The sequence below is a fragment of the Amblyomma maculatum genome, chromosome 7, assembly GCF_055883805.1.
Source record: "Amblyomma maculatum isolate TAMU_Amacu chromosome 7, ASM5588380v1, whole genome shotgun sequence".
Classification (NCBI taxonomy): domain Eukaryota; kingdom Metazoa; phylum Arthropoda; class Arachnida; order Ixodida; family Ixodidae; genus Amblyomma; species Amblyomma maculatum.
In genome coordinates this window covers 64,049,682-64,075,173 of record NC_139350.1, presented here as the reverse complement: position 1 = coordinate 64,075,173, position 25,492 = coordinate 64,049,682, and the positions used below count along the sequence as shown (strand labels likewise).

Below are 25,492 nucleotides of genomic sequence, written 5' to 3'. Positions count from 1 at the left end.
TAGTGTGGGAACCAGAATCTCCCGTCCTCTCCTACGAGCCCTAAATCACCTTTGGCATAGCGGCTTTGCAGCCCTTTCTGTGTTGTTCTTGGCAGAACACAATCATGAATGACACGTGGAAGCCCATCAGTGGACCTGGTATTCGCATGTTCAGATACGCGATGTTCAGAAGTCATAAGCTCTCATTAGTGGCAGGTGAAATTTCTCGATGCCGTACTTTTCTTTCTTCTGAAATAAAACTTCATATATAAACGCATTATTCGTCTCGCATATGTATTGTTCTTTAGTTTGGCTCACAACTACCAAAACAAACAGAGAAAGTTTATCTCCTTCAAAAGAAATCCATTCATCATATAGCAAATCTTGGTTACCGTAAAAACCCGCGTATAATACGAGTTTTTTTTCCAACTTTCAGCGTTCCAAATTTCCGCCTCGTATTATTTGCGGATCCCAACCAAAATGTCAAAGTTTTGCGAGAAGTTTTGGTTTCGTTGTTGCCGCGTGGCTACGGCTTGGCTTTGTTATCGATGTGCGGCTACGGCTTGGCTTCGTTGCCCTAACGTGGCCGCACCCCGCAGTGGCCACGACGTCGAGGTGTCGTCTCTTTGTTGTTGAGTCGTCGAGTGCGCACAGCATCAGCGCATGTGCTCTCGTGCAAACCACGGTTCGCGAAAAAGTGCACGCTTTTTTCTTTAAGTGAACGAGCAGGATGCCAGGGTCTCGGAAACAGTACTCGGCTGCTTTTAAGAGAAAGGTGATTTTAGTTGCTGAAAACATCGGCAACAGTGCGGCCGGGAGGCAGTTTGGCGTCACCGAGGGAAGCATTCGCGGATGGCGACGACAGAAAGAAGCCCTTTTCGCGTGCAAGGGAATGCGAAGAAGCTTTCGCGGGCCAAAGAATGGCGCATTCCCGGAAATTGAACTCGCTCTGACGGAGTTCGTACGAGAACAGCGAGCATCGCATCTAGCTGTGAGCGTAGAGCTTATGCAAGCAAAAGCTAGGGAGCTTGCAAGGGAAAAGGGAATTCCGAGCTCCGCCTTCAAAGCAAGCAAGCACTGGATACATCGCTATATGTGCCGTGCTGGATTCTCGCTACGCCGGCGAACCTCGATTTCACAAAAGCTGCCCGAATCCTTCGAAGAGCTGCTGGTGGCTTTTCAGCGCCACGTGATTTCTTTGCGAAAGACCAAAAACTTTCAGCTGGGGCAAATAGGCAATGCTGACCAGACGCCGGTTTACCTGGACATGCCATCGCCCCTCACCGTCCATGAGAAAGGCTCTAAACAAGTTTGTATCCGGTCTACTGGAAACGAGAAGACGCGGGTTACAGTCATGCTATCGTGCACGGCAGACGGCCGCAAGCTCCCGCCCTATGTCATCTTCAAGCGCAAGACAATGCCGAAAGGTGAGGAGCTGCCGAAGAATGTCATCGTGAGATGCCACGAAAAAGGTTGGATGAACGAGGATCTTGTCCTCGACTGGGTGAAGTCAGTGTGGTGCAAACGGCCCGGTGCACTGTTGTCCTTTCCATCCATCCTCGTGCTGGACGCGTTTCGTTGCCATTTGGCCGACTCGGTGAAAAGGCTGCTAAGCGACTGCCGCACAGAACTTGTTGTGATTCCGGGTGGGATGACCTCACAACTTCAGCCTCTCGACGTTTGTGTCAACAAACCCTTCAAGGACGCAGTCAAGCGATGCTACGCGGAATGGATGCGGTCAGGTGAGCCTGCAGTGACGCCGGCCGGGCGGCTGAAGCGAGCATCGCCAGCCACGCTGTGCAAATGGATTGTGGACGCGTGGGCAAGCATCCCAGAGGAGCTTGTGCGCCGTTCGTTTAAGAAGTGCGGCATCTCAAACGCCCTCGATGGCACAGAAGATGAGTACCTGTGGGATGATTTGTCCGACAAAGAAATTTCCGAGGAAAGCGCTGCTGAAGATGAAAGTGATTGAAGTGTGAGGTCCGATTTCAATAAATGTCTTGTTTTTTCTCTCTCGTATTATATGCGGTAAAAACTTTTTTTTTCCATTTCGCGTCTCCAGAATTTCACCTCGTATTATATTCGGGTTCGTATTATACGCGGGTTTTTACGGTACTTAGCCCATACTCGACAAGCTCTCCAGACATATAATGTAGTAAGGATTCAAAATATGTATGAATTTCGAGTTCTGTTATAATATTTTCCTTCCGGCTTTAGAACTATGATAAAAGATGTCACCCTGCTGAAAGAAAATAGACACATCTAGTGAACACACGTAACACAGACAAGTGGCTGGCACCATTTTTTTGCACGGACTATAGGCTGCAGACATTAAAACATACTCTTCCCACAATTTTAATTAAGGCATAAATCAGTCCACTAAAGCTGCACTGCGTCAGTGTTTTGTAATTATATAACCCGATAAATCTTCCACAGTTATAAAGTTCTCTCTTATTTTCATTCATGGCCTCTGTTATAATTTCGCACTTAAAGCATTGTTAAAGTATGCACTATCTGCAGTCATTTTATTTATTTATTTTTTTTTTTTGTTATTCTGTGAATATACCCTGCTAGTTTGTTTTGCTTGCAGAACAGATATTTAGATGATGTTGTGATATACCTATGTTTGCATTGCATTACCTACATTAGTGATCTGGTTTGCTGCGTTTAAAACATGAAAAAAATATATATATATTTGCTTTTTGATATGTATGTATATTATTTTATTATATGCTGTCCTGCCTTGTAACGGCTGCCTGGGCCTTGTCAAGCTGTTTACTCACAGCTTTTAGCCCAGGCAGCCAATTAGAACATTCTGAGAAATAAAATTGAAATTGAAATAAATTGAATTGAATTGAATTTGACCAGCAAGGCGTTTCGATGGGGCGACGGGGTGCAGGAGGCAAGTGGGAACACAGCCTTCCGACGAAAGAGGGTTCTATACCTTACCGGAGATAGTGCGCTGCTGTGTTCCTTTTTGATGTACTAGTTCCTATAGTAGGCCCTGGGAAGGGCCAGACTAGCAATACAAATTGACTTGTAGGCCCAGCCACTGAAAATTACTGCCCTTATTTCTTTGTTAAGCAAGTGATTGAAGAAAGGGTAGTCCAGTCCATTCTGAGCTTGGACTCCATGCTTAGTCATGTAACATGGTTAGATTGTAACTATTTAGGTGCTTAGGCCCTAACCACTAAAGCAGCGGAAAGTACTTGTTTTTGTCAATTAATTTTTGGTCCTTTCAGTTTTACTCTGAATATATATTATGCTCTAAATATATGCTCTCCTACTACTATGACCTTCCATGTCATGATCTTCCTGGTCTTCCATGTCAAACTACATGATTGATATGTATTTTATGTTGTTGAAGGTAACATCTTTGGCACTGAATGGCACTGTGCTCCTTGCTGAAAGTGAGGACAGGGCCGCTTTAAGTGTTTGTCATAGCTGTTCAAAGATTAGGACACAGAAGAACAGTGCAAGGCTGTCATGGAGAAAACTAGTTTATCATTCCCTGGTTTGTAATAAAAATATTTCATGTATAATGTCCGAGTGTGTGTTCTTATGAGAAAACAACACAGTTCCTGCTCACTGCATGCTGATCGCAGCGATGACGGAGTTGCAGCAGGAAAACACTGCTCTAAAAATGAAACATTGATAGATAATACTCATGTGTCAACCCTGAATGAAAGCATAAAGTGTGGCTTCAGTGACTGTGGAAACACTATGTTCCAGCCAAGGGTTGTGCTGATTATCTTGCCTGTATGTGGTAAGTAGTTTTGCCTTTCATATAAGCTGCACGGTAGAACAACTAATAATGCACACTTATGCTTTATGGTACATAGCTGCCATATCTCATGTCCTTTCTTTACCTGATGCTCATTTATAGTTTCACAAAACTCGAACAATGCCATGCTTGCTGCTGTTGCCTGCATAGCTTCAAAAGATGCAAACTGAAAAAGTGAGAATGGTGCAGAAAGCAATATGTTTCAAGAGAACTATATATCGGGAACAGACACAGTCATGTACAATATTTCGCTACTATTTAGACATTGATGCACTAGTGCTTTGTTAACACAAGTGTGCAAGTTTACTGAAAGCAGTTTGTGACACCTTTCAGAGCTAACTTGTTGTCGAGACTGTGTGCCTTATTTAGCACTTAACAGGATGCAGCAGAATGTGCAGCTGGGTGTAAATGTTGAAAATGCTTTGCTGTAAAGAGAACAAGCAATCTGATATCAGGTACAGGAGGCACACGGCAATTACTGCTTGTGCCAGATGATGTGCCTTTAACATTGCATTTAGCAGTGCGAAAATAGAGCATTAGAAAAGTGACAAATGGAAGCGTTGGACATCTAGAATCAAAGAAAAACAAGATTTGCAGGGAAGCCGCAGTTTGCAAGCAAACATTTCATCAAGAGGACTCTTCGTCCAGGTGAAGACTGATTCTCTTGTTGAAATGTTTGCTTGTGAACTGAGGCTCAAGCTCAACCCTTGTTTGGTTTTCTTTGATACTGTGTATACATCTTCCCCTCATTCTAGTGAGTGCTTATGCACACTTGCAATACTCTAGTGCACTGTATATGCAGAAAAATATTGAAGAAGCTGTGGGATTGAGTAAATATTAGCTGCTGTCGAGAATGCTATCACCTTTAATAGTGTGTTATCAAACACGAAAAACTAACGAGTGCGTTTGCTTGCTCGTACAGCTGATAAAGCTCCACTTGACAGCTGTTTTACGAGTCAGCCTTTAGAGCAGCCGCAAATCATTTCTTGCAATTAACTGCCAGGTGTCCAAGAAAGCACACCCCGCATATAGGCAAGGAAGGTTGCGCGCACTGCATTCACTTTCACTTATTCACAGTGGTTATTTATGCCACAGTTGACGAGGTGATCTGTGGATATACCTGCAAAATCATTCAATTGTTTTATTCATATCCTTTTCATATTGTGCAATGCTTACTTTACTTTTACTTCAGCATATATCACATGTATGGAATATCCAAAACATATAAGGGCCACTAGGAACTTGAGTTCAAAAGATGAGCTCATCCAAGTTGCATTTTGAGCACAGATAAGCTGTTGATTTCAATACCTTTTTGAGTTAATTCAACAACGCCTTGATTGTTTGACAAATATAGTAATTAAGCTAATTCAGGATCTGATGTGTGTATGTATATATATGTATAATACATTCACTGCTGCTTTGGTAATCGGCGAGGTTTGAAACGCGTGTGAGCACTTGACCAAATGAGCGCCCTGCAAGCGGGCTTTGTCCCTGGCGAATTGCCGTTTGTTGGAGAATACATTAAAAGAAAAAAAAAAAAGAGTGCCGCAGCTTGATTGGTTCACCCTGCTCCCTTACGTGCATTTGGTGATAACGTTCTTAGCAGAACGAGCTTAAAAAGTGCTAAAATCAAGTTGTCACAGCTAAGAGTTGTTCTTGTTCATACGTGCGCTGATATAGACTTATGTATACGATGCGAGAAGTCGAGCTGCATAGTACGTATTGTTTACTCGTACTTATCCGTAGGTGTTCCGTGCCTGTAGAAGGCAGTTGATACCAGGAAAGAAACTGTACAACAAAAACTGTTGAGGCTATATATAAATTGTCGATGGCATTTTCGGTGCGTTCCGCGGAGATCAGAAATGCATCGATTCTCTGGCGCCGATCGCTAGAGCACGAAGGAAATACATGAAACAATGTGCCACTGTAGTGACACGCATTGCGGAGCACTGCAGAATTGGTTTTCCGTTAGTTTTTTTGCGGTGCTACGAGCGCTGTGCTAGCGGGTTTCCATAGCGCGAGCAAGGGGCGTCTGCTACTGGACCTCTTTAGTTCGTATGGTTTCGCCGCCAGGTGCCGCATGGATTGCTGGAATCTCGAATAGCTATCATCAACAGCATATCTAGCGCCAGCTCCTAGCGCCACCACAAAGATGTGGCAGTATAGCAGTACCTAGCAGGCCTAGCCACTTGCCTTTTTTCTCTGTAATGTGTGTTGTTTGCCGGTTGGTTTGCGTGCCATTACTGCTTGCAGGGAAGTTTTTTTTTGTCGCGGATTATCTTATTCCAATTTAGTGCGAGATCTGACGGTGATTGCACCCTGCAAAGGTGCCAAGAAGATAGGAGAGCAGTTTGCGCTTCAAGAAATCATTGCAGAGAAAAAGCAAATCGGTCTCTGAAGACAGCTAGCATTGCCCCAGAGCGCCACTATCATTTTCAAAGGCTGAGACAAGATTTTCAAACTTCAGGGAACACTGAAGATTAGGTCATATTGAACTCTGATGTTTTTTTGCGCATGGACCAAGTCCGTGCTTTGATCACTCAGTGCAGCCACATAACCGATGAGGTGTTTGTGCTATTAACGCAGTTTGTGATCATGTGTGCTGCTGTGGCAGAAGAAAATAGCAGATTTCTTTAAATAAATCAACTTTGAAGTTAGTGCAACATTTTTATTTGAGATTTTGTTTGTCTGCACAAGGTATGTCATTTTCATACCTAGGTTTGACCACTGCTTATAACCGCAGATTTTTCATTAGAACAATATTCATTAGCACCGCTTCTTGGGCTAGTTGATGCATACTTGAATTGGTGAAAAAATTGCGCCGAACCGTGCACACCACAAGAAAGAGGAGACAAAGGAACGCCTTTGTCTCTTCTTTCTTCTGATGTGCACAGTTCGGCACAATTTTTTTCACCAATTCAAACGATATTTCAAGAACTATTTTTGCAGACCTGCGTGATTCACTATGTCGAGATTTGACTGTACTTGCCCTTACTATTAATTACTACTTACCTAACAGAAAATGAAGGCTTGTTTTCTTCCTTTGGCTCTGAGATATCGAGCACCAGTGGTGGATATCCGGTTGCTGTCAGCGTCAATGTAAGGGCATCTTCTTCAAAGCAAGCTTTGATCATGCCAAGGCGGGGCTCCTCACGCATCGACACAAAGTAGTCATCCTTGACAAGCAGCAGCTGCCTGGAAGTAAAAAGGACACTCATCACACAAAATGTAATTAGTGCTTTTTACCCCTGTTAATATTGGCTTGAAAACCTACAAGATTTTCACTTCATTTCAAATGTTCCATTCTATGGCCTACTTCATTTTAAACCAGCTTCACATGAAGTCCCTGCCATGAAAAATGATCCGAACTTGTCCCATCCAAGATGAGACAAATTCTGGCAAGACAAAAAGAAAAAAAAACTAACCAGAAGCTTAATTGGCATAACTCAACATGAACAGGTGAAAGTCCCATGCAGGCAAGCCTATGTTCTTCGTGAAGTCCTTCTGGTAGACTCTGAATGTGTTTCAAGAACAAAGTTCACTAAGCTTTGAGGCACCTTCTACACAACAGCCATCAAAGTGAACGTTTTGATATGAATTCTCAAACAGCTAATTCCAAAACATATTGCAGACCCACCACGTGACAATATGTGCCATGCTCCCTAGCACAAAAGACAACCTCCCCCACCGCGCTGGTGCAGTGGTTAGAGCGCTCAATTGCTGTGCCCAGGGATGCGGGATCGAACCCTGGTTGCAGTGGCCGCTTTTCGATGGAGCTGAAAAGCAAGAAGCCTGTGCGCTGTGCGATATCAGTGCACGTTAAAGAACCCCAGGTGGTCGAAATTTCCAGAGCCTCCACTACGGTGCCTCTCATAGCCTGAGTCACTTGGTGACGCTGAACCCCATAAATCAAACCAAACAAAAGACAAACTACAGGAAAAATGGGCTGCCATCGCATTGAAACACTTTCAATAAAAGCACATCATACCCAAAATTTGAAAGCCCATTCTCCTCTGAGAAAGTAGCATATGCTTTAAGCTTTGGATTATGATAACTTAAAACGAAAGTCTGAAAAGCTTAGAGCAGTTATTCTGAGCCATGGATGCGTAGGGGACCACTTGTGGACCAATGGAAATGGTGGGGAACCCTTCGAGACTGGGAAGAGGGTAATGATTCCGTGCGGCAATCTTGAGCGGACTGCTGCCGCAGTTCTGCGAGCAGGTCACAGAACTGGACTGAGGCCATGCTAAACTGGTCTATAAAAAATGCGTACTTAATAAAACAGCATGCCACGGCTTGCAGTGGACATGGAGAACAGGCAATACGTCGGCATGGTATGCATGCTTCTAGAAGGAATTCAACTCTTGTCAACAACGCACCACTCGCTCCTCAAACAACCAAGACACTTTGCATTGCAGCCCCATTCACCAGTGTAGCCAGAGCTCGAGTTTCACCAATGCCGGCGTCAACAAATGCAACAGACGCTATCACTCTACCTCTCTCGCGCGCATTCTCCGTTTCTGCGTTCCTCTAGCGTTTCTTTCACTTTGAGAAACTGAAGTCTGCTCTCAACCTCTGTACTTTTAACCCTGCAAAACTGCATCTAGGCAGGCCAAAGCTATAGCACAACCTTTCTTTTTCTTTTTTGTGGGCGTGGATTCTGTGGAACCCGAAAATCACTTTGCGGACCCCAGGACCCCCATTTGAGAAACACTGGCTTAGAGATTTGGCCCCACTTTTGTCAAGATGCTTGGGAAGGCAAGCAGGCTTTATGACAACCCTTCAGACTACACACTAATGCTTAAGGCACATAGCTAATGCCCCCTGCCCACCACTGCATATCACCCACATAACTTTTGAGCATTTCTGAGAACATTTAGCACAACTACTAATACAAGTGAAAATATGCATGTTGTGCAGCTCTGGGCATAGTAAAACCTCGCTACAAGAGACACTCAAGGAACCCGAAAATGATGTCTCTTGTAAGCAAGGTCTCTTGTAACCAAAAATTATAAAAGCACTGTGTTGATCAGTTTACTGCATATCAGCATATAAATGCATTCACACGCATTTAACAGGAAATTGTTCAGGAAAGCTTAAAGAAGTTATTCATACTAGTAGTATGTATTTTTGTGAGTGCACAGTGTATTCCTTCCCAAATTCTGGAGGTAAAGCACATCACTTTGCAGGCCTTCCTGTTGCTCTAATACCTTTGAATCACTCTTACATGCTCGTCACCCTCAGATGCTGACACTTTTCCTCTGAAATGTCCTCATAGTCACCCTCTATGGCACATGTGCCATTTACTTGCGTGAGAATTGCACACTCTGAAAGCTCTTCGGAAGCACACAAGATCCACATCTGCAGATATGAATTCCTCAAAATGTTCTGCTACTTCAGCACTCTCTTGGATGCTCGCCCACGCTCCATCTTCAAAAAAGCTTTCCGCAGTATTCATATATGGGCCCTCTTAGATCATGTCACCACATTTAAAGCCTGCTTGTCTGAAACAATTTTTCACAGCTTCACTTCTCAGGCCATTCCAGACACCAGACATCACCTGAACAGCAAACTTCGCATCAATTACTATTGTACAGACTTGCTGCCCGTCGGGCAACAGGCGTTCTGCCAACCTTGTTTTGTACAACTTGACAGAGCGCACAATATCTTTGTCTATTGGTTGAAGTTAGGGTGCGGAGTTTGGAGGGAAAAATAACTTTGGTGGCTTTGAGCATGAGAACTTTGGTGCTGCAAGAAGCATTGTCCACAAAGACACATCAGGATTATGAGCTTTCATCTTGTGATCAAATTTTAACAGCGAGGAGTTAAAAATGCTGGATGTCATTCATGCATTTTGATTAGTTTCGTAGGTGACAGTAATGTGATGCCAGTGACTGAAACAATGGGGTCGTTTTGATCTACCAATATTGGGGAAGCACTCCTTCTCAGTTCCTGACGTATACAACAAAAAGGATGCTGATAAGGAACAGAATTTAGCTGAGGGAATCTGAAGTGCATCATGTACAAGTTGGTATGCTTCAGCTGCATTGCATGAGCACACCTGAGTTGTGTCCCTTCTAAATACAGTCAAAACTCGATTTAACGAAACCCGATTTAACGAAAATCTCGATTCAACGAAGGTATCCTAATTCCCCCTCAGACGCCCATAGGGTTCAATGCTTTGACTAACCCGAAATAACGAAACCGATTCTGTGATCTGTCCCGATTTAACGAACCTTTTTTCGAGAAATAAAGGTGAAAAAGTGTTAATTTTTGGTCTATTTTGTAGACAGCACCCCAGAAATCGGTGCGGCCGTTGCTCACAAAGCGCACGCAGGCAAAGATCACCGACTTCTTTGGCGGAAAATAAATTTGTAGTCCCCTCAGGCCTTTCTTGTCGAGTAAGAATTTTTGTTGTTTCTTTTCATACGCGCTAGCGGCGCCGGTCGTGGTGTTGGCGCTACCCACTCGAAAGTAGCGCGGGGGGTCGTGACGATGACCATACGGACCCCCAAAGATTGCGCTAGTTGTATGATTACCAACTTTGGCGCCAATTTGTCATTAGCTGTGTGGCTTGCCGTCCCGTCGGCGGCATTTAGGGAAGATTGTCGCGCCGCTAGCCGAACCGTCCTTTGGGTCGGTGCTACCGGCGTGAATTCGTCACGCGCGAGTGCGACGAAAAGTGAAAATGGTACGTGCTAACCGATACGACCGCGATAAGCTGGTACGGTTTATGCGGATGCAAAATGCATTATGTTCAATGGGTGCTCAGTCGGGGACTTGACTTTACTACTTTTAAAACGAAAGTACTGTTTAAGCGGGTACGTTTTAACGAGGTTTTACTGTAATCGAATGTACTGAATTATGTGCCCAAGAAATGCCTCATTCAATTTAACGAAGTTCTCTATTTAACGAAATAATTCCCGGCTCCCCTCAACTTCGTTAAATCGAGTTTTAACTGTAGTGAAGATTTTACTCCAGAGACCTGAAAAAGTTGTCCTTAGTAACCGAGTGTCTCTTGTAACCATGTCTCTTGTATGCAATGTTGTTAACATGGCAGACATAGGAAAACCAACCAAACCATTTTTAAATGTCTCTTATAACCGAGTGTCTGTTACAACAGTGTCTCTTATAATGAGATTTAACTGTATCACCGGTTAAAATAAACTTGTCAAAAGCAAATAGACGTCTTTGTTAAGCTTTAATAACAGCACTTAAAGAGAAAGTATGATATGGTACTGTATGTGGGATTTACTGTCCCAAGGCTGCACATCCACTAAGAGGGATACCGCAGTGGAGGGCTTTAGTGCAGCACCCCGGCCTTTTTCATTTGCAACGAAATTGCACCCCCCCCTAACCCATTTCACTCCATTGAAACGTGTCTGCCATGGGCAAGCTTTGATTCCTTAATTTTGGGTTTGACAGAAGAATCAGAGGAAAGAAAGCAGAAGCCACTCAGGTCCCTTCTAATTCAAGGTGGCCAAATAAAGAATGAGGTTTGATTAAGGCCCCAAAGCAAATCAGGTTATGAAAGACGCCATAGTGGAGGACTCTGGAAATTTCAACCTCCTGGGGTTCTTTAATGTGCACTGACATCGCACAGCACATGGGTGCCTTGCTTTTCGCCTCCATCGAAAAGCGGCTGCCATGGCAAGGATACAATAAGAAGGTTCTGAAAGAAAAGTCTCCTGTCTATCCCTTTTTTATTTGATCGGGTTCGGTTTTGTACTTGTGAACTTCAAAAACGCAAAGAGTACAGTGAGACCCACATGGCCATAACAAGCATTACCTCCTGTGGATACATTCTCAGATGCAGCCAGTCAATAAAACTATAATGCAGCCCTGCCTGCTGAAGCAGCCATTGTGTTTCATACACACAAGACCTGGCACACTGTGGGAACAGTTTATGAAACTGTACATTAACTGAATTCTATTGGTATCGCATATGTTGATATGTTGATGTGGGAAGCAAGAGCTCTTTCATGGCAGTGGTCTGTTTTCGTGTGTTTAAACAAACACTAAACAATTTTAGTGATTAAACAGTTAGCAATCATTAAATATCAATCAATCAATCATGGATATTTTATCCACCACAAAGGAGTGGAAGGAGGCCGAAGGAAAAGCCGTGTCTGCGGCTTGAGAAGACCTCCGCCCCCTTTTAAGGAGAGTACAGCAGCAGGGTGAAACGAAAATGGGCACAAAATGGTTACAGACATTAAAAAAAACAAGAAAAAAAAGAATAAAAAACAAACAAAAAGGCATCATCATCATAATAATAACCAGCCTGACTATACCTACTGCAGGGTGAAGGCCTCTAACATATTTCTTCAATTAACCCGGTTCTGTGCTAGCTGCATCCACTTGACCCCTGCAAACTTCTTAACTTCATCCTCCCACCTAACCCCTGCCGCCCACTGGTACGCTTTCCTTCCCTTGGAATCCAGTTTGTTACCCTAAGCGACCATCGGTTATCCTCGCTTCCCACTACATGTCCTGCCCCTGCCCATTTGTTCTTGATTTCCACTAGAATGTCAGTAACTTGAGTTATTTCTCTGACCCCACTCTGCACGCTTCCTATCTCTTAATGTTACCCCTACCATTTTTTGTTCCATAGCCCTCTGCGTTGTCCTTAACTTAATTAGAACCTTCTTGATTAGCCTCCACGTTTCAACCCCATACGTGAGTACAGGTAAGATGAAACTGTTGTATACTTTCCTCTTGAGCGATACCGGTGTGCTGCTAGTCATAATCTGCGAGTGGTTGCCAAATACACTCCATCCCAATCTTGTTCTTGTTATTTCCTTCACATGGTCCGGATCTGCGGTTACTACCTGTTGTAAGTAGACATATTCGCCTACTACTTCCAGTGCTTCGCTACCTAACGTAAACAGCTGTTCCTTCCAGAGGCTGTTGAACATTACCTTAGTCTTCTGCATACTTATTTTCCAGCCTACCTTTCTACTTTTCCTCTCTATGTCACCAATCATTCTTTGCAGTTCATCTCCTGAATTACTTAGCAAGGCAATGTCATCAGCAAATCGCAGATTACTGAGGTATTCTCCATCTACCCTTATCCCTAACTGCTCCCATTCCAAGTCTCTGAATACCTCCTCTAAGCAAGCTGTGAATAGTACTGGGGAGATCGTGTCTCCTTGCCTCACACCTTTTTTTACAGGAATTTTGTTACTTTCTTTATGCAGAACTATGGTTGCTGTGCAGCCACTAAATATATCTTCCAGCACTTTCACGTACAGCTCGTCTACCCCCTCCCTGATTTCGCAATGCCTGCATCACCGCCGAGGTTTCTACTGAGCCAAATGCTTTTTTGTAATCAATGAATGCTATGTATAAAGGCTGGCTATATTTCGAGAATTTTTCTATCACCTGGTTGATGGTATGGGTATGATCGATAGTAAAGTACCGTTTCCAAATTCCTCCTTGATCCTTTTCTTGATTGCAGTCCAAGGTTGTCCTGATTCTATTAGCAATTACCTTAGTAAATACCTTATACGTAACAGACAGTAAGCTGACTAGTCTAATTTTTAAGGTCCTTAGCGTCCCCTTTCTTATGAATGAAGATAATGCTTACATTCTTCAATGATTCCGGTACTGTCGATGACACCAGGCACTGCGTATACAGGGTGGCCAGTTTTTCTAGCACGATATCCCCCCTGTCCTTCAACAAATCTATAGTTATCTGATCCTCTCGAGTTGCTTTCCCCCTTTTCATAGTTTCTATTGCTTTCTTAACCTTGTCCTTCGTCACCGGTGGAACGTCTGACTGTTTTTCCCTACCGCCAATCTCATTACGATCCTGATTACTTTGGCTAATGTAGAGATCAGTATAGAACTCCTCGGCTACTTTCACTATCTTGTCCATATTCGTGATGATGTTGCCCGCCTTGTTCCTTAACGCATACATCTGATTTTTGCCTACGCCCAATTTCTTCTTCCCCGCTTTAAGGCTTCCTCCGTTCTTCACAGCATGCTCAATTTTCTCCATGTTATTCTTCTTTATATCGGCCACTTTGAACTTATTGATTAGCTTTGATATCTCTGCCAATTCTATCTGGTCTGTTGAATTGGAAGCTTTCATACTTTGGCGTTCCTTAATCACATCTTTAGTCTTCTTAGACAGCTTACCGGAATCCTCTCTAAATATCCTACCACCTACTTCTACAGCACACTCAGCAATAATATTGCTTCTAGGGTAATGTTGCCATCCTCGGTTAGAGCTGAATATCTCTTCTGTAGCGAGATCCTGAACTCTTCTGCCCTCCTCCTTACCGCTAATTCGTTGATGGACTTCTTTCTTACTAATCCGTTCCGTGAAAGGCAGCATAATGCTCATCAAACAATACACACTGAAAAAAAAAATGAAAAAAATGACAACATGCATCTGACAATATACTCAGCATAATTAACATTTTCATATATTTTCACTGATGATACGGACATATTGAATATATCAATTCCATCCTTTTCTACAGTGTTCAATAATCACGGAAGTGTGTTTCTTAGATTGTGTGGCATTTTGGAACATTCCATTGTTCTGCAATTCGAGTTCTGTAAATTGGATTGTTAGGGCACAGCTCTGCAAGTTCTTTCAAAGTCGAACTGTTTCGTTGGATACTCAAACACTTATACTCGTATAAGTTGTTTATGTTTAGCACATTAAGCGATGAAAAAATATGAGAAGTTGGTGCTTTGTATTCCACATCTGCAATGATTCGTAATATCTTTTTCTGTAGCCTTTGTAACTGCAGTAGGTTTGTTTTTGTTGCAGTTCCCCAAACTAATAACAAATATCAAACATAACAAATAACTATGATTTTAAAACAGATACTGCATTTACTCGGAATGCGGAGATTGGCCATGCATGTTCTACGTGAACTTAGTATATACCAAATGACGTAATAGGAATGTCAGATGCATTGCTTGATGTTAATGCAACCTCTCTGGTGCGTCAACACACATTTAGTTATATACACAATTCTCTTTTTACAGTGGAACTGCAGAGGCCTTTGTGCCAAGATATGGCATTCACTAATGAGCCCCATTCACAAAGCAACAAGGAGCTTCTCCGAATGAGATGTTAACTGCCATGAGTCGTGCTCAACAAGGCTAAATTTCTTGGCCTAATAAGAGCATCATCAACCACCAAAATTCCCCTAAAAGGCATACACAGTTAAATCTTGTTACAACGAAATGAAAGAAGTCTGCAATTTTTCGCTAGATGGAGATGTTTGTTATATGCAGTTTTCGCACGAGGACTAAAAAGAACAATGCCGAAAAGAAATTAAAACAACAAATTGGTAAATGCAAGCACAATCACTTTAAATCTTTTTACAGTAAAGCCCCCACTACTTTGCAATTATATAAGACACTCGCCACACGACAAGGCTACGTACGAGAGAGGCGGGAGGTTTGAGGAGGAGTTGCACCACCACCGGCCCCGGAGGCATGGACATACCTGCCTCTTCGCACATGTTCCCGGCTCTCAAAAATGCCCTTTAACGCGTTGCCAGTGCTTTCTACCATCCACCCTAACTACGCACAAGAGCCACTAGTGCCAAAATCTCTCAACTGCGTTGCGGCGATGGGAGCACACGGCTTGCACAGTTTTTCTTTTGATTTCGTTTTTCCCTGCCTTTGAGCATGAACTATTGCAGTGACGTATGATAAAGGCAAAAATAGTTCAGACAGGAGCGCTGTCAGTGCTTCAGCAAAGCGCATTGTCGTAACTGCGGTCGCTGCTTGCAATCGCAGACGTTCCTCTTAAGTTAGTTTGTGTTTTGTCACTATACCTAAGCACGGTTCTGCCAAACTTCCAGTAACTCTGCCCCAGTTAACAGATAGTCGGTGCAACAAGTTTGTTAGATTAACTGTCTTAACGCATTTTTTACACCGAGTTTTCAAATACACATGCTTCAATAAGGGTGGAATTGGGGAATTAAAACAACTCATAATACTGAGGAATTCACTATAAGGAGGTTCGTTACATAGAGGTTTAACAGTACTAGAAAAGTGCTTTCTTAGAAAGTCATCCTTGAGCACCCAGGTGAAAAAAAGAACGAAAAAAGGAAGCTGCCACAATTCAGTGAAGAACCCACAATAGGCACTCCTCCCTATGAATAAGAAACAGATAATGTGCTGGTATTGGGAAATATATACACAAGAAAATATGGACCAAGGTGTTCAGAAGTGCACTGTCAACCTGAGACTTCAACTTTCCCAAAGCGAAGGCTCAACCAACCCAGTTATGCAGTGGACTAGGTCTTAGAAAGTTTGTGCCATCCATGAAAAAAAGGCATGAAAAGAACAAAAGAACTGCCTGTGTGTATTCCTTTCTGTAATCGGCCCCTTTGCATACAGGTCATGACAGAAGCCTCTCAAACGGTCACTCCATCTATTTTTCATTTTCAATGAAAATAGACTATCCCTGTTCCAAGTCTTTTCAGCAGCAAAAAGTTCACTGCCCAGTTGGATTTTAATGTAAACATGAAGTGAATTGAATGCCTCTGTGGTCTAGCCTCTGACTCCAAATGACCAAAAGCACGGACATTGCTGCAGTTTGGAAACACAACACTTACATTACACTTTCCGGCCCTCCCTAGTGCCCAGAAGCTGTTATCAAAGCCACTCTCATTCCAATGTCCCTTTAAAGAGGTCTTGCAACACAAACTGAACAGACATTTCATCTACCTACTCACTATATGACCTGGGATATGATATAATGCTGTCAGTAAAGAGATTTAGTTTACTGTGATCCACAATCCACCATCATGACCGTCTACTGAGTGTAGACGGGGCACACAAGCTGACTGGTTCTGATGCGGCAGGTCTATGTGCCCCCATCCAATATGCGGTGCCATCTATCGGCTTCAAGGGGATCTGGGCATGCACAGTGGAACGCGCGGTGGCAGATCAAGGTAAACTAAAGCTCTTTAGTATTAATCCCAACAATCATACCGGTGTATTTATTAAGCTTGAAAAACTATACCTTTGAAATTAACTTGACAGCTGGCACTGCTTGCATCAGCAATTAGCATTGCTTTTCAAAGCCGATAAAATCCACTGCATACCGACGTGCAAGCACCAAATTACAAAGTAAATGCCAAGTGCATTCTGAGTACCAGTATGTTGATGTCTTTTTTTTTTAATGAGGTAAAAAAAAAATGTACTCGGATAAAATACCTAAATTTGGAAACTATAGCTGTTGAATAAAGTACACATGCATTCAATGACAGTTCCACTACATATGAGTAATTATTAGTATTGCTGAAGTACAAGCAACTTCTTAAATTTAATCCACATTTGCAGTGCCATTTTTTTCTTTTCATGCTGCATGCCCAAGAGCCAACCAATCTGCTTGCTTGTACATAAGCACATCATACAAGACGCTTTTAGATGCTTTGCTCCTTTGCTGTTAAGAAGCTGCTGCATTTTCCTCTTCGTGGCAAGTCCTCACAAAAGCCAGCCCGCACCGTGGTTTCTTCTTTTCGCTGCCTCTAGACACTTGGGCCCTCTGTACTAAACAGTTGATTTTCGCCACCCACGGTTTTAAGCACATGCACTGAGAAAACAAACAAACTGGGAATGCAACAATGAGGTTCTACTGCTATTAATGTACATTCTGTACAGCTTTCTAGGAAACAAAATAATCATATGCAATGCTATAAAGCACCGTAAAAGACAGCAATCTTCAATACACCAGCAGACATGCCATTCATCTATTTACTTCAGAGGTTGTGCTTATTTGCAAGCATTCTAGGACAACTCCTGCACATCTGTATATTTTAAGATTGGTGCTTGTTGGGCTAGTTGGTTAAAAATTGACTTCAGTATTTTCATGATTTTCTTTGGTGAAATAAATAGTTGGAAGTCGGCACTGTATTCTTTTGTGTTCTATCCCGTCCCTTCTTTCTACTTGCGCTGTTACTGAAGTCATGCATATTTTAATCACTTTCGGTGCCCGCCACTGCTTATACCTACTAGCACCATCTGCATCCACTGCATGGTCACAGGTGTTATATTCACACGAAGGTTAAGCAGCACCCAAGAAAAGCTATAGGATATTTCTTGGCAGGTCCACCCCCTTCCCCTGCCCTAATTTCTGGAGGTATCACAAGCAGGGCACTTTCCTAGAATCTTGCACTTCAAGTAAGTCAAACCTGTGAAATGGTCCAGGTGTGACAGTGAAGCACAGTGGAGTATCCCATGAGGTTGCTTCAATCATGAAAATGATGGTGCCAAGGCACATGCAAATGAGTGACTGTAAACCATCAATCACAGCTTGCAAGCTCCTTGCATACCTGCGGCTAGGCTGCTTAAGCTGGCTACACATGGACACATCATTGAAAATGAGATAAGAACTGGAACTTATGCAAAAACAAACTGGGAGCACATTCTGCTTGCTTGCATATTTAATTTGCCTCAACAGGATAGTTAAGCGGGCGAGTTGGTGATACATTATCCAAAAAACAGCGCGAACAAATGGGGACAAAAGGAAGAAGCCACAGGAACAAGCGCTGTTCCTGTGGTTTCTTCCTTTTGTCCCATTTTTTCGCGCTGTTTTTTTGTTAATTTGCCTACTGGACTACTACTACTACTGAGCACACCAATTCTTGCAGCTCTTCTTTCGCCTTCGTCCCAGCAACTTGCATTCACTTGAACACTACCAGCCCGTCTCCAACACATATGCGCTACTGAAATATTTTTACTTAAACATGCTCAATTCTTCCAAGAGTTTGTTATAAGTATAAAACATTTCAATTTCAAACAAGAAGTTTAAATGTCTTGGTAATTTGAGAGCAATGAAGCAGAATGGTGTGCCACATATTCTCAAGGAGAGTACAAGTATTGACTGCCTGCCTTCAAAATTGACGCCGAAAGCCAGTGACCTCAGTTTATTTGCCTTTTGAGGCTCATTAGTGATAGCACACAGCTCTACAAAATAAGCTTAGTACAATGTCAGGAAACAGCCGACATCAGTCTTCAAGGCAAAGTTGTTGCCCCAGCATTGCACGCTACTAATGCAACCTCATCCTTTTGCTTCACTCAAAGCTTCGAAGGGAGATCCACAGCAACTGATACACACACACACACACCAGTAGAGTAATGATTACTCTAGTAAAGCCAAACAAACAAATATGGCATGGCTTCCTCCTCACCTGTCTTTGAGGCCTTTGTAGACTGGTCCCGCCACAGTGCAGTCAGCATAGGGCACCTCTATGCCAGGGATGGATTTGATTGGGTAGATTGTAATGGCCACCAAACGGGCCACAGGCACAAAAGTGTTGTTTGCCGAAACCTTGCGCTTCAGCCAGAAGTAATACACTGCGGCAATTGCGCCCCCTGCAACCGTGGCCGCAAGCGCAACTGTGCCTAGTGGAGACGATGTCTCAGTCGAAGGTGCCATGACAGGACTTGGCTAACAATGTACCTGCACTTGGAGGCCAACAGTCAATCATACAGTATGCACAGTGTGAGCCTAACAAGCTGCACATCTACGCTGGTTTCTCTCGGCCCTGTTAGGATACACTGATAGCTAACCGTGCTTAATTAAGATATTAGATTGTGCATTGCAAACAAGAACCTTCCAACACAACTAGACTTCAGCTTCAACCTCACCTCGTGTTGCAGAAAGCATTGCAGTAGAGTGTTGCAATTAAGCGTTACTAAACGAAGTAACCATAGCGAGCAATGGGCTCCCCGAGTAGGAATGCCTGCACTCAACTTCCTCTGAAAGATAGTGGCCACAAGTGGGATTGACCAGTGCCTCCTTTAGTACAGTGTACAGAGACCATGTTTCAAGGGAACAGCGGTCCCAGTAGGTAAAAATTCAAAATATTTATAGACAATGACGGTACCGTGGACGTTCAAGGAAACTATCGAAATTGCAAACTTTACGATTGTTGATAAATGCACAACTACCTGTCAACAAAATAAGTTCAAGAGATGCAGCAGCAAACATTGTTAGATCTAACAGCCGGCGTAGATAATTAAGAGGTAAAAAATAAAAGTGAAAAGCACATTTCATAAGACGATGACAATAGTAGATAGCTTTCACTGGCAGCTTCTAAGTGTGTCTACAATTCATAAGCACCGAAAAAGTGCACACTAGAACTAGCCACTTTTTGAAGCCGAGTTTTCTAACTAGTATGATCAAAAAGCTGTGGTTCCCAAAGTACTGCATTTCTCTGTTTCACTAAGAGAACATACGGGGATGCCAGCCTTTCACGGAGCTCTTAAGTTTAATTTTCTTAGCACATGTATAAATACTAGTAATTCAGGTAGCACTCCACAAGTGCTTAAAGAGCCACTATCCACCCTCCGGCTGAAAATATTTCCTTTCCCAGTGACTGTGAGACTTCGCCCCCACAACGCAAGGCCGCAAAATGTCTTTGAAAAGAGTAATAACGCAGTTACAGCCACCGTAATCACCCGATTCTGTCGTGTTTCTCTCCTCCCATACCCGTGCAAAGGTATTTCCTGCCCAGTCACCTAGCCTCCGCAAGCCAAGTTCCCCTTCCTCCTCCGCGTTTGGCGGGAGGTGGAGCGTGGTACTCTGCGTGCGCAAAAAAAAAAAAAAAAAAAGAAAGAAAGCACGGGCGAGGGAGCGCGTGCCGCTGCATTCAGTCAATTCAGCCCGGCTGTGGCGAGGGAAAAGCGTGCAGCGAGCGGTGGACAGAATTAGTGGTGTACGCACATCGTTCACCCGTCAATCAGCGAGATGGACCAATGGATGTCGTTTACTACTCCGACGCCAGCCTAGCGGCTCGTAGAGAACGGAGAAGCTGGTTTCGCGAAGGGGAGGATGAGAGAGCTTTGATCTGCGTTTCTGCTGCTTTGCAACGCGCGTATCGCTGTAGCATTTTGCACAGACTATATCCGGTACCTGATCGAAGCACTGGGCTCCTTTATTTTAAATGGCCCTGGACAGTGGCCGTTTAAAATACTTTGTCTAAATGAACTATTAAGCATGCAGGGGTGGAAGCAGGCTAGAGCATTTTGGAGCATTTTGGAGCATTTTGGAGCAGCTTTGCGAGCAGTAATAAAGTCATTTTGGAGCAGCTTCGGAGCAATGAAATGAGTGTTTTGGAGCACTTTAATAATGTTTTGGAGCACATCTCTAGGTTCAAATGCCTTTGATAATTTCAGTTTTCAGTTTTTGGAAATAAAAGAATGTTCAATCTAATTCCTTTTTATGCAAGTTCAATGCCTTCCCAACTTCACACTCATCTCTGACAAGACAAACAGCCAAAGCATGTAAAGATATAAAACACAAGCTGACCTTAGCAACAACTTAAAACAGACTAGCAACAAACAGAACACTTGCTAGTGCACTTCATAAGTGAACACCTAGTCTGACCTAAAGCGTTTGCCTATTTTGACTTGATAGATTCAATTGTCGAATTTACCATTTTGATGTGCTCAAGCAGCGCCGCAGATTAATGGGCACGGCATTTCCGCTCTCTATCTCGTGCATATTAATTTTGATTCTATGCCGGTGCTGATAAATTCCTGAGCACTGGTCAGTAGTGTCTTCAGGAAAGATAGATGGCACTAAATAGGCAGCCTTTTCATCCTTCCCCTTTTTAACTTCACTGCCTCCTGGCCAACAGTTCATTTTTTGCTTGAGCAATACTGGGGCTCGTTTTTAACATCTTTGCGATAGGTCCTGTATGGCTTTCCAACACTCTTGAAAAGCTTCCTAGCGATTGACACCTTTGGCGTGCCAACCTATAACGCTTCAAGTATGATTTTTTTTTTGCCGTAGGCCTGACAAGCATGTCACTGACAAAGAGGCTCGATGGTGAAGTACCTATTTGTTTTCATAGCAGGACTATTAGAATAACTCAAGCAGCTTTTGCAGTCGTACAAGTTTCTTAATGGGTCAGAGTAGTTCGCACTATCTCTTTTGCCTGCTGCACTCGCTTCGCTCTCCAGTGATTCGAAAGGCTGGAAGGAGGTGCTATGTCACATGCACAGTGCATTTTCTTTGCAATTAATTCTCTCCAACCACCCATGGCTCATACTAAATTTAGTTGCAAACATAACCAATACTTATTATGCTTCATGCTTCCTTCCCTTACAAAAATTTCATCTGTATTAAGCCCAGTGCAAGGTGCGTTATATCTTTACCACTGGTGCAATGACACTGTTCTTGTGTTCTGCTAAATTTGATGGCAGAACATCAAAATAGCCAGTTTGGAGCAGTTTCGGAGCAATATTGCATTTTGGAGCAGGGTGAAGCAATCGGAGCAGCACTTCCATCCCTGAGCATGTCTTTACAACATGAATTTATGACAAACACTCCAAATTTCCCCTGTGCACTAGTCTCATCTTCTGCCCCTACAATGCAGCAAAGCATACAACTAATCATCAGACACACTAAGGTAGCAACTAAATCTTTCACAACTTGAGCAACACTCCATTAAACTTCTTTTGAACTCTAAATTACATATTCCACATGACATAAGCAATAACAAAAAGATAAACTGTTTGAACTCCAACGTTCAGGCTATTGTCACAGGAGAGATCAAACATCAGCGCAATATTCTATGCAACTTATGTCTCCCAATAAAAGCTAAAATTACAGGAAGACTGACATAGAGCAGAAGTTTGGCACCAATGTTTGCAAGATTGCTCAATATTTTCAAGTCAAGAAAAAGGAAAACTTGCTCGTACAGTCATTAGCATGCCTGCCTAGTGTGCTGAAGTGATGTGCTGTGGAAACAAGAAGTGAAATCTTGGCTCAGCTACTCTGTAACTAGTGCAGTGTAGTTGCCAGGGCAAATTTGTGCCTACAAGCCTTCACTGCAGCGCCATATATCTCTACAACTGAGTACTTACTCAGAACTTCCACTTTCTTTCCACAACAGAGTGGCTTCAGAGCTTTCTAGGCAAGGCATGCTGATGACTGCAATAGTTATTTAGAAAACTATAAGGCACCATGACCTCTTCAAAACTGATGTCTGCTGTAACTTTCTGCAACTTTTTTACTTGTATCAGGTGGTTGTCAAGTTTATACAGAACTAAATGTGGACTCCCTCGAAAAAAATATAGGTGAGCGAGTAATAAAATGTTTTTTAGTTACTTGGATGTGCAGCACTATAAACTGAGGCACTCCAGTGTTTTATTTGTACATAGCAGTTATACTTCTAAAGCATCCATATGATTTTGCAAATCAGCTATCTGGCTTCTGTTTATGTTGACTGCGCGCTAATTAATGTAAACAAGCGTTTATGGGAAGCATAGGATCCGAAATACTGTTGCATCAACATAACCGCAATAGGTCACGACCTCTTTAATGTCAGTGCGGTATGCACAGGTCATGATTAGTCTGAACCGAAAGCAAACACTTTCCAAATTATAGCCGCAATAAAACGTGCCAGATTTTTCAGCGCCAGGAGAGTAAACGAGGGTCTGAGCTCAAATGCAGTTTTCAGCTTTATTTTTTTTTTTTTTCTTCACCATTAAGACCTTTTTGGGCGAGTTGGAGCGTTATGTAACAGCGCAAAAGCATGCATCCGCAATGCAAGACGCGAAATGACACAGAGCTTGTGTCACGTTGGGTTCTCTTGTCTTGTGGATGCGTGCTTTTGCGTTGCTACATTTATTTTTTCTACCGGTCTAAACAGGCTTCCTCAATGACGTAACCCAAACAAAAAAAAAAGGTACGACATCGCAACAACCAGCCACGCCTACTTGCAACCCACGGGAAGATTAAACCAGAATGCCAGCATTTTCTTTTCTTCTTCTCCCCCCTCCCCCCTTTCGACAGCCCATCTAGAAAGACGTCTGTCACAGTATTCCGGGTGCTGCTTTCACGACATCTGGCCAAAAATAAAAAAAGTAACGACTGGCACCGAATTACGTTCTTTTCGTCATAGTCGTAACTGAAAACGGTAGGCTGCGACTTTGAAGGAGGTGACGAGCTCGGTGCGGGTGTATAGCATGCGTAGTTGCCCATGTTTCAAAGGAATCGAAAATAGCACGCGCGCTCATGCAGGCATCGATAAATGCTGCTGCACTTTTCAGGAGACAGTTAAATGACAAGAATGTGGAGGCTGCAGTCACCTCACAACACAGAACACAAGATGTTAGCACTTACGAGAATTCTTGAGCGATACTCCCGTACTACACGGACGTCCTTGCGACAACCGGATTGCCTCTCCGCAACGGTACTGCGCGTGATTCTGCCCTGCCTCCGCGCGTTTGTCCAGCAAATGCTCCACTCTTTTTACGTTCGTCGCTGTAACAAGCGCGTTATCAAAGCCAACGAAGTTTCCACTCCACTGTGGTGTCTTGAGAACGTTGAGAACTCAGCAACACTCCAAAGATACCGCTTCCTCTTCACAACTGCGGGCGCATGCGCAGTAGAGGTTGCGACCCGTGAAGGAAGTTTGTTCATGCAAAAGACCTTCGTACCTTCGTTATGAATGCTTCATCGCTGCGCATGTGTCAGAAAAAAAAAAAAAAAAAAGTGAGGAGAAAAGTTTATTGAACGTGACGTAAAATTTGTTTTATGTTTTTTACGTCCGCCGCTTATTTAATTGAGAAGTGTGCTTGAGTGTGCCGTCTGCCGCCGGCGAGCTAGTCGTTTCAGCGATGATAGGAGAGAGGGCGCTATGTACAGGAGGAGCGCTGAGCAGACAGCTGGGTGAACTGCGTCAGTCACCGCTATTTCTTCGGACCCCGAAGGCGTGCAACAATAAATTGTGTTGCTTTAGCTCCCACACGCTTGTGCAATTGTATTAAACCGATTCTGTGCATGAATAAATAAACTAGTTCTCTATAAAAGCAGCCGTCGTCGGGGAACTTATGTATAAGCGGCGAGACACATACATCTGAGGCCTCTCTTCTCCTACAGAAATGGTTTGGGGAGAATCAGGTGTTGAAAAACACTGTGATGTCATAATTTCAATCTGCCGAGAATCCAAGAATATGCCATGACTATGCGGGATTGTGTTAAGACTGTTTTTCTGGTGTCGAGTCAGATACAGATTGCCGATGAAATGACAACCAACAGTAAGAAATTCACTGAACGTATTCGATACTTTATTTCTCAAACGTTATCGGGAGGTCCAATGACGAATGTCTAATGTACAGGGTTTTGAATATTTGGTGGCTGGGATTTAAAAAATTCCAATGCAAAATCTACTCCCCCATTCGAGCTGAAATAACGTTCACAAAGCAGCAAAATATTGTCTACGTTATCTGATAAGTGATTCAACATTGGTACCTGCCTAGATTTTCCGAAACCGAGAAAAAACTACTCTCGGCGGCGTGCGCAATTTTCGCAGAAGAGAGTCGAAAAGCTATTTTGACATGATGCGTCATCTGTCGGGCAGCGAGGCAAGCGCACCAACGGCCGGGATGGAGCTTGTCTCACCGCTTTATCTGCTGTGCTTTAGAGCTCTGCTCTAGGTTTAGTGACCATATAAAAATGGAATCGCATCTGAACGTGGAGCTACACTATGCGAAGTGTCATTTTTCTATCATGATCGAGTAGGATCCAGGCTCGGGAACCTCAGCGCTTTGAAAAAACATCGCAAAATAACTGATGCTGCTTGCGTTACTCATAATTCTTGAACTAAAAAAAAAAAAAAAAAAAAAAAACATGTGACACTTCCAGCGTGTTTATGAGCTTTGCAAGCTCCGCAGACGGTTAAAGAAGACCTCCGTAGTCCAACCATCCAACTTTGAGATGAATTCATTTTC

At 43.2% G+C, this 25,492-nt stretch overlaps 1 protein-coding gene across 2 annotated transcripts in view; it reads right to left on the bottom strand.

Moving 5' to 3' along the window:
• The window catches only part of LOC146183558 (mitochondrial amidoxime-reducing component 1-like), a 65,575-nt gene extending 41,383 nt beyond the window's left edge, over positions 1 to 24,192 (bottom strand). Inside the window, exons 1-3 of one of the 2 annotated variants that reach the window (XM_084609144.1) lie at positions 23,883 to 24,192; positions 18,937 to 19,213; positions 6,776 to 6,958 (exon numbers count right to left, since the gene is read on the bottom strand). In XM_084609144.1, the coding sequence (XP_084465270.1) occupies positions 6,776 to 6,958; positions 18,937 to 19,184 (431 nt within the window). In that variant the 5' untranslated portion in view covers positions 19,185 to 19,213; positions 23,883 to 24,192. The remainder of the gene's footprint in view (positions 1 to 6,775; positions 6,959 to 18,936; positions 19,214 to 23,882) is intronic. The other variant, XM_084609145.1, reaches the window with a different exon arrangement.
• Positions 24,193 to 25,492: the final 1,300 nt, after the last annotated feature.